The sequence below is a fragment of the Dama dama genome, chromosome 22 (assembly GCF_033118175.1).
Source record: "Dama dama isolate Ldn47 chromosome 22, ASM3311817v1, whole genome shotgun sequence".
NCBI lineage: Eukaryota > Metazoa > Chordata > Mammalia > Artiodactyla > Cervidae > Dama > Dama dama.
In genome coordinates, this window is record NC_083702.1 from 4,989,044 (window position 1) to 5,001,853 (window position 12,810).

General features: G+C 53.4%; 1 protein-coding gene across 4 annotated transcripts in view; it reads right to left on the reverse strand.

Moving 5' to 3' along the window:
• Window positions 1-12,810, reverse strand: part of ARHGAP8 (Rho GTPase activating protein 8) — a 47,206-nt gene that overhangs the window by 22,328 nt on the left and 12,068 nt on the right. For all 4 annotated transcript variants that reach the window (XM_061124352.1, XM_061124353.1, XM_061124351.1 and 1 more), the window contains exons 2-5: window positions 11,589-11,682; window positions 9,734-9,889; window positions 7,089-7,176; window positions 1,605-1,736 (exon numbers count right to left, since the gene is read on the reverse strand). In XM_061124352.1, the coding sequence (XP_060980335.1) occupies window positions 1,605-1,736; window positions 7,089-7,176; window positions 9,734-9,889; window positions 11,589-11,625 (413 nt within the window). In that variant the 5' untranslated portion in view covers window positions 11,626-11,682. The remainder of the gene's footprint in view (window positions 1-1,604; window positions 1,737-7,088; window positions 7,177-9,733; window positions 9,890-11,588; window positions 11,683-12,810) is intronic.

A 12,810-nucleotide genomic window follows, 5' to 3' on the forward strand; every position in this document is an offset into this window, starting at 1 on the left:
GGGTTGCCATGTCCTCCTCCAGGAAATCTTCCCGACCCGGAGATCAAGCCTGCATCTCTTACATCCCCTGCAGTGGCAAGCGGGTTCCTTACCACTAGCGCCACCTGGGAAGCCACCTGGAATGTGCCCGGAGCATCTCATTGTCCTAGAAAGTAAAGGAGGCGCTCGGAGGGACAGGGACGTGTCTGTGGGACACAGGAGCCAGGCTGATGCTCACCTGGCCAAGTTTCAACAATTTGAGTGTTAGGATAAATATAGTCATGGATTATAAACTATTGAGTAAAATGGGAGATCCCAAGTCCATACGGATATAAATAAACCAAAAGAGAAAGCTCTTTGATACAGTAAAATGCCAACTACGAGCCCCAGTCACCATTAGCCACCTATCTTAATAATAATTAAGCCAAGAAATGGCAAGGGAGGCAAAAGATAGCACATGACACTGATATTTATACAGTCTCAGAGTATCTCCCGAAGGAATATTAATTAATTACCAGAAAAAAAGAAAAAAAACAGTCTTGCGATTCAGAAGGAGGAAGTTGCAGAGACTCTCAGGTGGTCCAAGGGCCCAGAGCACAGCTGTTACAAAGTCCGTCCCTACAGGAAGGTGGGCTCTCTTAGGTGTCACCCACGGCAGGAGCACCGGCACTCCTAGAAGGGGGTCACGTACATTCCTGGGTGGATGGTTCTTCCTTAAAGGAGCAACCTGGCAGAACAGTTTGGAAGATGAGAAGTCAAAAGCAGAGAGAATAGAAAAAGATGCAGGAAACCCACTGTATCCTTGTAGTGATGCTGGTGATGGTGGACAGAAAATCTCTGCTGTATATTCGCATCCAATTCGATTTGGAGGTCTGCTTACATACCTCCACTGATGGGGAACTCACTACCTCTAGCAGGCACTCCACTATTAGGTGGCTTTGAAGCCTAGGATGCCCCTCCTTAGGGGGCATATAGCCAAGATCTATAATTCTATCTTGGCATATAGCCAAGATCTATAATTCTACTCTTGCCCCCAGCCCACCTTTGAGAGAAGTGAGAGAAACAAAAGAAGTTCACTACCTTTCATTTGAAAATTTATCTGTTTTAGCTCAAGACAGGCATACACACATATCCTTCCACTGTCAGCCTGAGCTTATGGAAAAGATCTCTTTGAACATGTCATTTGCTTCTTCTCAAGAATCACGGGGCTTCCCAGGTGGCGCTAGTTGTAAAGAACCTACCTGCCAATGCAGGAGATGCAAGAGACGTGGGTTTGACCCCTGGGTCAGGAAGATCCCCTGGAGAAGGAAAATGGCTACCCACTCCAGTATTCCTGCCTGGGAAATTCCTTGGACTGAAGAGTCTGGCGGGCTACAGTCCATGGGGTCACAAAGAGTCGGACACCACTGAGCAGTCTTGCGTGGCTGCCCACCCCGCCCTAGATGACAGTGCTGGACAGAGGCCCCTGGCCCTGAGGGGTGGGCACCCCAATGCCCGCCTGGCCCTCGGGGTCCCGCCCTCGCCCACTGCACAGCCAGAAGCCCTCCTGTCACCTGAGCCGCCCCCTCACTCAGCCGGACACCTGAGGTTCCCCTTCACCCCACCCAAGGCTGGAGGGCACCCACCTCCTGTCAAACTCCTTGTAGGCGCTCTGGAGCCAGCGTAGGGACGGCTTGTTCCGGCTGCTCAGCCCGTAGTGGAAGTAGACGATGGTGTAATCGCTCTCCACGTACTGGTCCAGCGTGTACTTCAAATACCTGGGCACGGAGCACAGGAAATGGTTGTGAACATCTCATATTGATGGAAACCAAATATGCCTTCCCCGTAACGGAGCTGTGGGCACCCAGCAGGTGCCAACACTGGGGCATGCGGCGCGCTTCCAGGCCAACGCTGAGAATCCGCCTGCAGCAGGCCTGGTCCTCATTCCTTCCTCGTTCTTGTTTGGCTCTGCTCTGCTGCTTGCAGGCTCTTGTGTGGCATCTGGGAGCTTAGTTCCCTGACCAGGGGTCAAAAACAAGCCCCCTGCATTGGGAGCACGGAGTTTTAACCACTGGACTGCCTGGGAAGTCCCCTCTTCTCATTTCTTAGGTGATAACTAAAGCTCAGAGATGTTAAGTACGTTACCTAACCTTTCCCTCCCTCCACAGCCAGGGAGTGGATGTGAAGGCTTGAAAGTGGCCCCCAAAAGACTTCCAATGTCAAATCCCCAGAACCCACGAATGTGGCCTTACTTGGAAAAGGCTCTTAGTAGACGTGATTAAGACAAGGCTCATCAGAGCTGTTAATCCTGGATTATCCAGATCAGTTCAGTTGCTTAGGTGTGTCCGACTCTTTGCGACCCCATGGACTTCACCATGCCAGGCCTCCCTGTCCATCACCAACTCCTGGAGTTCACTCAAACTCATGTCCATTGAGTTGGTGAGGCCATCCAACCATCTCATCCTCTGTCGTCCCCTTCTCCTCCTGCCCTCAATCTTTCCCAGCATCTTTCCCAGGGTCTTTTCAAATCAGTGAGCTCTTCACATCAAGTGGTCAAAGTATTGGAGTTTCAGCTTCAACATCAGTCCTTCCAATGTACATTCAGGACTGATTTCCTTTAGGATGGACTGGATGGATCTCCTTGCAGTCCAAGGGACTCTCAAGAGCCTTCTCCAACACCACAGTTCAAAGGCATCAATTCTTCAGCGCTCAGATTTCTTTATAGTCCAACTCTCAACATCCATACACAACAACTGAAAGAACCATAGCCTTGACTAGACAGAACTTTGTCTGCAAAGTAATGTCTCTGCTTTTTAATATGCTGTCTAGGTTGGTCTTAACTTTTCTTCCAAGGAGTGTCTTTATTTCATGGCTGCAGTCACCATCTGCACTGATTTTGGAGTCCCCCAAAAATAAAGTCTGCCACTGTTTTCACTGTTTCTCCATCCTTTTGCCATGAAGTGATGGGACCGGATGCCATGATCTTAGTTTTCTGAATGTTGAGCTTTAAGCCAACTTTTTCACTCTCCTCTTTCACTTTCATCAGGAGGCTCTTTAGTCCTTCTTTACTTTCTGCCATAAGGGTGGTGTCATCTGCATATCTGAGGTTATTGATATTTCTCCCAGCAATCTTGATTCCAGCTTGTGCTTCATCCAGCCCAGTGTTTCTAATGATGTACTCTGCACATAACTTAAATAAGCAGGGTGACAATATATAGCCTTGACCTACTCCTTTTCCAATTTGGAACCAGTCTGTTGTTCCATGTCCAGTTCTAACTGTTGCTTCCTGACCTGCATACAGATTTCTCAAGAGGCAGGTCAGGTGGTCTGGTATTCCCATCTCTTTCAAAATTTTCCAGTTTATTGTGTTCTACACAGTCAAAGCAAGAATCCCTTAGAAGAAATGGAGTAGCTGTCATAGCCAACAAAAGAGTCTGAAATGCAGTACTTGAATACAGTCTCAAAAATGACAGGATGATCTCTGTTCGACTCCAAGGCAAACCATTCAATATCATGGTAATCCAAGTCTATGCCCCAACCAGTAATGCTGAAGAAGCTGAAGTTGGATGATTCTATGAAGTCCTATAAGACATTCTAGAATTAACACTCAGAAAAGATGTCCTTTTCATTATAGGGGACTGGAATGCAAAAGTAGGAAGTCAAGAAACACCTGGAGTAACAGGCAAATTTGGCCTTGGAGTACAGAATGAAGCAGGGCAAAGGCTAATAAAGTTCTGCCAAGGGAATGCATTGGTCATAGCAATCACCGTCTTCCAACAACACAAGAGAGGACTCTACATATGGACATCGCCAGATGGTCAACACCGAAATCAGATTGATTATATTCTTTGCAGCCAAAGATGGAGAAGCTCTGTACAGTCAGCAAAAACAAGACCAGGAGCTGACTGTGGCTCAGATCATGAACTCCTTATTGCCAAATTCAGACTTAAATTGAAGAAAGTGGGGAAAACCACTAGACCATTCAGGTATGACCTAAATCAAATCCCTAAGGATTATACAGTGGAAGTGAGAAATAGATTTAAGGAACTAGATCTGACAGACAGAGAGCCTGATGAACTATGGCCGGAGGTTCGTGACACTGTACAGGAGACAGGGATCAAGATCATCCCCAAGAAAAAGAAATGCAAAAAGGCAAAATGGCTGTCTGAGGAGGCCCTACAAATAGCTGTGAAAAAAAGAGAAGCGAAAAGCAAAGGAGAAAAGGAAAGATAGTCCCATCTGAATGCAGAGTTCCAAAGAATAGCAAGAAGAGATAAGAAAGCCTTCCTCAGCGATCAATACAAAGAAATAGAGGAAAACAATAGAATGGGAAAGACTAGAGATCTCTTCAAGAAAATTAGAGATACCAAGGGAACATTTCATGTAAGGATGGGCTCAATAAAGGACAGAAATGGTATGGACCTAACAGAAGCAGAAGATATAAAGAAGAGGTGGCAAGAATACACAGAAGAACTATACAAAAAAGATCTTCATGACCCAGATAATCACGATGGTATGATCACTCACCTAGAGCCAGACATCCTGGAATGCGAAGTCAAGTGGGCCTTAGGAAGCATCACTATAAACAAAGCTAGTGGAGGTGATGGAATTCCAGTTGAGCTATTTCAAATCCTAATGGATGATGCTGTGAAAGTGCTGCACTCAATATGTCAGCAAATTTGGAAAACTCAGCAGTGGTCACAGGACTGGAAAAGGTCAGTTTTCATTTCAATCCCTACGAAAGGCAATTCCAAAGAATGTTCAAACTACTGCACAATTGCACTCATCTCACACGCTAGCAAAGTAATGCTCAAAATTCTGCAAGCCAGGCTTCAACAACATGTGAATCGTGAACTTCCAGATGTTCAAGCTGGACTTAGAAAAGGAACCAGAGGAACCAAAAATCAAATTGTCAACATCTGCTGGATCATTGAAAAAGCAAGAGAGTTCCAGAAAAACATCTATTTCTGCTTTATTGACTGCCAAAGACTGACTGTGTGGATTATCCGGGGGGGGGTGCGGGGGGGGGTTGGGGGGGCACTAAATGCAACCTCTCATATCCTGGTAAGATGGCTCAAAAGAGGGAAAGTCACATAGCGGAGTGAGCCACGTGAAGACAGACGCAAAGCAGAGAGCAATGCGGCCTGGTGGCCGGGAGGGTGTGAAATCGCCGACAGCCACCCCAGCAGAAGCTGCAAGAGGCAAGAGGCGAAGCTTCCCCTGGGGGGCCTGCGGCCCCGCTGACAGGACACCGTGCCTTCAGACTCCCGGCCCCTGCGACTGGGGGAGAATCAGTGTGCTGCTTTACACCACTCAGTGTTTGGTGATTTGTTGCAAGGGCCACAGGAAACTGACACAGTGGATGAACTGGGATTCAAACCCAGGACTAACTCAGCTCCTCCGCTTCAGACTCCTTGCTGTCCGGCTGTCTGTCTAGTAGCAAGTGATTCCTCCTTTTCAGATTCGCTCCTAGCACGCTTTCTCTTGGGCTTCCCAGGTGGTGCTAGTGGTAAAGAATCCATCTGCCAATGCAAGGGACGTGGGTTAGATCCCCTGGGTCGGGAAGATCCCCTGGAGGAGGAAGTGGCCACCCACTCCAGTATTCTTGCCGGGGGAATCCCATGGACTGGCGGGCTACAGTCCACGGGGCCACAGAGAGTTGGACACCGCTGAACATGCACACAGACGTTTTCTTTTCACTGGAAAGCAGACCCGCTTCTGTCCTTTGACCGCGCTCCACAGGATAAGCTCTACAAATCCCGCCACCACTCTCCAGGCTGCAGGGCGTGCCTCTTCCCGGCCTGCGCAGGTGACCTGCCTGAGAAGCCCTTGTCCAGCCACCTGCACTGGAGCTGTGGATGGAGCGCTCCTGACCCCGTCAGCAATCTGCCTCGCGACATCCAGCTGGTTTGGCCAGGTTCTCGCACCTCGAGTGGTCTGAGACATTCATCATCTAGAAGCACAGCCCATGATTAATCCGGCCCGGCGCTCCGGGAATTCAGGCACAGCTTCTCTGAGTCGGTGATGGGACCACAGCTGCCTTCCCTGGGAGCCTGGCAAACACAGCCTGAAGGAGCCCAGGGGCCGTTCTATCTGCAGCAGCTGGTGGAGGATCCTTTAACAAACTAGTCGGATGCCTGGGGTCCCAGGAATTCTCACGAAACAAGCAGCCCAAAGGCTTCCGGACGCGTCTACGATTCAACTGTGCCTTCGTTCACTTGGGAGTTTGGGGCTCCAGGCCACAGTGGCGGATTTGAGCTGTGGCTGGGCTTTCTCGGTCGAGAGAAAAGTGGATCTGGAAGCAGTGATGGCGGAGTTCAGGCCGCCGAGCCGTCCCAGCAGTGGGCGAGCCCGCCCTGGGCCAGACTTCGCTCCTCTGTCCCTCACAAGGGGACATAAACATTCCCAGGGATGCCCAGCGCCGGGCCGGGGCTTGACTAAGTGAGTGAAGAGCCATTGGCACGTGGCCAGAGAGGAGAATCCGACGGCTGAGCAGGAAATGCCCGGGACATGGTGTCCAAGAAAGTCACATAGGCCCGGCAGGTAACCTGGGCGGGGACTTGGCCCCCAGCAGGACCTGCTGGGCAGGAGGGCACTTCGCTCAATTTCAAGCAGCCTCGGTGGCCTCGGCATGCAGCTTTCTCCTCCCCGGGCGGAGCCTCTCACCAGACCCGAGGTCGCCTGCTCACTGGGGCGACTCCGGGCAGGAGCTTTGCAAAGGGGACCACGCCAGCTCTCCCGACGCTCTCGGGGTCCGGCCGGGGAGGGGACCCCGGGGCCAGCGCGGCCGCACAGAGAACAGGGACAGGATGCAGGACGAGGCCACCGCGGGTCAGGGGCAGTGGGGAGGGGCTGCCTCCCGAGTGGACAGAGAGGGCCGCCTGCGTGGCTTGGACGGGGGTCAGGCATCGGTCCTGCGGGGGGGACTGACCCCTGGCACTGACAACACCCCCTCAGGGACCAGAGAGTCCGTCGGTGTCTGTTAGCCTTTGACCCTGAGCATCCACTCTGTGCTGAGAGTGACGGAGAGGCATCTGCCCAGGGAGAGGGACGCACATGGGGGAGGGGAGGGTGGCGCCTACGGAGGAGGGACGGGGGCGGGGGCCATGCAGGGCACAGGACAGACTTACTCCAGCAGCCGCCTGTGGTTGAGCTCGTGGGAGGGGGGCATCCGGCAGCAGCAGAACGTGACGACTCGTCTTCCGAAGTGGTCCTCCCCTGCGGGGCAGACGGATGTGAGCCCCGGTCCTGGCCTGACACCGGAGACGGCCGTCTCCCGCCACGCCCTCCAGCCATCACCAAAGACGGCCTCCGTCCAGCCCACCCATCAGAGGCACGGGCAGCTGGGGTGAGGGGGCAGCATCACCTGTCAGGTGGGTGCTGCTACTTGAGGCTCTGGGTGCCTTGGCCAAAGTCGCTGTCACCAGCCCCTGCGCCCCAGAGCACACGCTTGCTGAACCCGGGGCTCAGACAAGGTCCCACAGTCATTTCCTGACTGCCAGAAGGACTGGTTACAGGAAGACTGCGCGTGTGTGCTCAAGTCGTGTCCGCCTCTTTGCGACCCCATGGATTGTAGCCCGCCCGGCTCCTCTGTCCCCGGGATCCTCCAGGCAAGAGTATGGGGGGTAGAGTGCCATTTCCTCCTCCAGGGGATCTTCCCGACTCGGGGATTGAACCCGCGTCTCCTGCATGGGCAGGTGGATTCTTTACTGCTGAGCCACCTGGGAAGCCCTGCAGGAAGGTTGTCGGAAAACAGAAAGGTGCCCTTCCAGAACTGTCCGTGACTCTGAACTCACTGTAACTCACCGTAAACAAGTATTTACAGCTGCTGTCAGATGTTTACTTAAAGTAAGAAGAAATGACAGCAGAGCATCTTCTTTCCTCCACCCACCCCGCCCCAGCTCTCAAAGGCAATGCGTCAAGCTCTCACGCCCGGCCAGGATGGCTGTTTGTTATTTAGGGCACATCCGCTTCTCCCAGGAGCCCGAGAGCCACTCCGACCTTCAGAATGCGAGAGTCATTTTGGTTGCCAAAGACAGCAGCCTTTTCACAGGTTCCTTGAGAATTCTGATCATGGCTTCTGTTTGTTTAGAAGGCGCTTGTTGAAAGGGCTGCCGGGGGCCCAGGCATTTATCTGCTTCCCTTGCCAGCTGGGCATTTCCGTCTGGGCACAAACCCTTCGATGGCTATGCCTGGAGGTACAGAGTGTTTTCCAGACAATGTTTCTAGCATCATGGTGGCCAGGCTCCACGGCTCACCTGAGCCTGTGCTCGCCTGCGAGAGGGAGGAAAGGGACCACTTTGCTCCTGAAGATGTGAACTGTTTTGTGTGGCGACTGGAGGAATAGGGAATTAATGCCCCTGGCGCTGAAAGAGAAGATCGACCTCCACGCGGAGATGTCAGTATAGGAACCAGACCAAGTGGAGAGTCTTGGGGACGTGCTGAGTGATTGGTCAACGGGAGGCCAGGCCAACACACACTGCGGGCTCACTGTACGCCCAGCTCTAGAGAGAAAAGGCCAGACATGGTCCCCACTTGTCCACAGTCCATGGTCCACGGTCGAGGGGAAAGGACAGTCAGTGATAGGGTGCTGGGGGTCTTAGCTCAGCTCTGCGATCCCCTCTCTGAAAACCTTCAATGGCTCCAGCAGCCACATCCATCTCTGCAGGGACTTCCCAGGTGAGGAGGGTGCTTCCTCCACAGACTGGCCCTCACTTCAGACACCAGCTATGCATCAGGGGTCCCCAGGCCTCCCTACTTCTGTCCAGCTGCCTATAGATTGCGAGGTTCCCACTTCCCCCCTCACAACTGATTGTTCACTGGCTCACAGAACTCTGGAAAGTGCTAGACTTCAATCAGCTTTATTATAAAGGATACAAGTCAGAACCAGGCAAGAGGGGAGACCCACCGGGGAGTCAGGCAGCCCTGGGCCAGCCTCTCTGCTCCTTGGCAACATCGGGATAAGAGACCTGACTTTGGGGGGAACAGGAAGACCTGCACCCATAGTTGAAATAAAGCCTTGCTGAGCTGGCACACAGCAAGCAGGTGCTCGATAAAGGTGACCCGTTAATTACCACATGCCTGGAAGGATGGTGGGTGCATGCAGGTGTGCTGTTTCATCGGCAGGTGAGAAAAACCGGGGTCCAGAGACACCAGGTGAGTGTCAGAGTTGAGCTCCTGCTCACAGCTGGCTGGCTTCTGGGGCAGCACCCCCAGGCCGGCCTCCTCTGCCCCTAATGTTCCCTCCTATGAAGGAAGCCGTCACAGCCCTGAAGCCCCCGCAGCCCTGAAGAATCCCCAGGACCCCCGGGCTCCGACCCACTGAGCAGCCGCCGGGCGTCTGCGTTAACCACCCGCATCAGGATGAGTCAAGGCCCTCCCGCTCACCAGCGACACAGGCCGGCGTATGGAAAACAGGCTTCAAAATGATGTCATATGGGAGGAAATGAAAACTATCAATAAAACACAAACTCTACAAGGGACCAGTTCAATTCACGGCCCTGTCTTCTCCCCTCTCTGGTCCACAACACAACATCGCTCACGGTCTCTGAGACGGAAAAGCCCCGTTTCTGCAGAAAGAAATGAGTCCCGTGCCGCGAACCGTGACATGCCCGCCACCATCCATCGCCAGCTCTGAGACAGAAGGACGGTTAAAATGCATAGTAAAGGCTCAGCGACCTCCCGGGACCAGTGCAGGGGAGTGTCTGAGTTTTAAGGTGGCTGACCTTTTACTGCGGGAGTGAAAGAGGATTCTGGCCGCCCCGCGGGGCCTCACCTGCCACCTGCAGAATGCCGTGTCGGGCCACATCATAGAAGGGGTGGCTCAGGCTCAGCTCGGGGTCCGGGCCAGCCGGGGGTGCCACAGAGGGTGCCGCCGAGGGCCTTCTCGCAGCACGAAGGGCGGCGGCCTCCTCCTCATCTCTCTGCAGCTCTGCGGGAGACGGCAGGGTTAGGGGAGGTCACTTGCGTTCCCCAGGAAGGAGGACAGCGAGGGAGCCGCCTGAAGCCTTTTAACAGGACACGCACCTCGCCTTGCTGTGCACCCACTACACGCCCATCCCTGCTGTGCACCCACTATGCGCCCACTCACTGTGCATGCATTATGTGCCTGTCTCTGCTGTGTACCCACTATGTACCCACCCACTGCACGCCCATTCGCTGTGCACCCACTATGCGCCCACTCAGTGTGGACCCACTACACGCCCATCTCTGCTGTGCACCCACTATGCGCCCACTCAGTGTGGACCCACTACATGCCCATCTCTGCCATGCACCCACTATGCACCCACTCACTGTGCACACATTATGTGCCTGTCTCTGCTGTGTACCTACTATGTACCCACCCACTGCACGCCCATTCGTTGTGCACGCACTATGCGCCCACTCAGTGTGGACCCACTACACGCCCATCTCTGCTGTGCACCCACTATGCGCCCATCTCTGCTGTGCACCCACTATGCGCCCATCCCTGCTGTGCACCCACTATGCGCCCATCTCTGCTGTGCACCCACTATGCGCCCATCCCTGCTGTGCACCCACTACGTGCCCACTCACTGTGCCCGCATTATGTGCCTGTCTCTGCCGTGCACCCACTATGTACCCACCCACTATGAGTCCACTCGCTGTGCCCCCACTATGTGCCCACCTCTGCCGTGCTCAGTACACAGCACCATGGAAAGAGTAAAATGACCCCGGGGGCTGGACACTGTCCTCTGCACTGGCAGCAGGGGTGACTGAGGCTCAGAGGAGAGAACGACCCTGGGGTCACACTGCCAGTTGGCAGCAAGGTGTGGACCTGAGCCTGATTTCCCAGCTCTGAATTCTGACTGAGGCCCTTCCTGAGAGATGTGGACACTGGTGGCCGGCAGGAAGCCGTGGCTGGGGTGAAGGGCAGCAGCTGGGGTCCCTGTGCTATGAGGCAGGAAGAAAGGGCTGCCTTCCAAAGTTTAGTTTTAGTACAGAAGGTTCCTTCATACAAAAAAATCCAGGTTCCTTCAGAAATGTTTTCAGTTGGAAAAAGAGCAGGAACTTCAAATTTCGGGTGAGGGTAGACTTCAGTCTCCAGATACACTGTATGAATAGTGTGACCACAGAATTTAAGTCTACCCAGAAACCCATGATATGACCTTGTTTGGAAACAGTGTCTTTAGAGATGAAATGAGTTAAGGTGAGGTCACACTGGATTAGGGTGGACCTTAAATCCAATGCCATGTCCTTACAAGAACAGGAAAAGGGCTTCCCTGGTGGTGCAGGGGTTAAGAATCCTCCTGCCAATGCAGAGGACACAGGTTCAGTCCCTGCTCCAGGAGGATCCCACGTGCCTCCAGGCAATTAAGCCCATGCCCACAGCTACTGAGCCCCTGCACCACAACTACTGAGGCCCACGGGCCTAGAGTCTGTGCTCCACACGAGAGCAGCCGCCCCAGGGGGAGGCCCACACACTGTAACGAGGCGTGGCCCCCGCTCGCCGCAAGTAGAGAAAGCCTGCGAGCCGCAGTGAAGACCCAGCACAGCCAAAACTCAAAATAAATAAATCTTAAAAAAAAAGAAGAAGAGGAAAGGACACAGAGACCCAGAGAGGAAACCGACAATCTCCTCCCGGGCCGGGGCTGGAAGAGAACATACTTTACCTATTTCGGCCAGCTCCTCCAGGTCCAGCCCGGACATGCTCTGCTGTCCCGACGCCGCCTCCCGAGGATCCGGGCATGGAGTCCTTCCGACACCCTGAGGGAGAAGCACATGGAATCGGCGAACATTTAACGCAAGGGCGCCGAGCGTGAGGAATAAAGGAGCGCCCTCCATGTGGCCTGCTTGCTCTTCAATTTCCCTCCTTGACGAAGAAAAAGCAGCCACCTCCGATTCGCCTGGACCTCAGGTCTCTTTAGTGTTCGGCGATCAGCCTGCCAGCGCAACCCCTCACCCCCGGCCCGTGGGAAACTTGCCCCTCGAGGAACCACGTGAGGTCCTGGGAGCTGGACCCTTGGATGGTGGCATCCACCCCATGTTTGGGCTCCTGTATCTGACCTCCTCCTCTGCAAGTCCTGCCCACTGATGAGTGCACGTGGACGGGGCACCCCCTGCCCAACAGCCCCACGTCCCAGGAGAGCAGGCAGAGGGCAGTGGAGGGGGGAAGGGACGTGGAGAGAGAACAGCATCTTTCCTTCTTCACCACCGCCTCACAGATTCACACACTCACTCCTGTACCCACGTTACAGAGGGGGTGACTGAGGCCGGCAAAGATCACTTAGAGCGGCGCCTGGCTGCACAGCATGTAATCACCACCAGCTAAGAGTTTCACCTGGTTATTCTGTGCCCCGGATGCTGATTCAAAAACTGTGCAAATCTTTACATTTCTATCCAAACGACGAAATATAATGGTACATAAAAAGGAATGAAGTATGGACACCTGCTACGACATGGATGATTCCTGAAAATATTATGCTAAGTGAAAGGAGGGCCCAGCAACTCACTCCAGTATTCTTGCCTGGAGAGTCCCCATGGACAGAGGAGCCTGGCGGGCTACAGTCCGTGGGGTCACATGGAGTTGGACATGGCTAAAGCAACTTAGCATGCATGAAAGAAGCCAGGCCACAAAAGATGACATGAGTCCACAGAATGAGTTCATTCTAGAAAAGTCTAGAGCAGGCAGATCCATAGAGACAGAGAGTAGATTACTGGGTACTAGGAAGTGGGGCGGGGGGTGGGGGGCAGAGATTAGGGAGGCGATAGCAGAGCAGAATGGACTCTTTTTGAGGTAAAGAAAATGTCCTAAAATTGACTATGGTGATGGCTGCCCATATCTGTAATTACACTAAAAGTCATGGAACTATAAACTGGTAAATTATATATTTT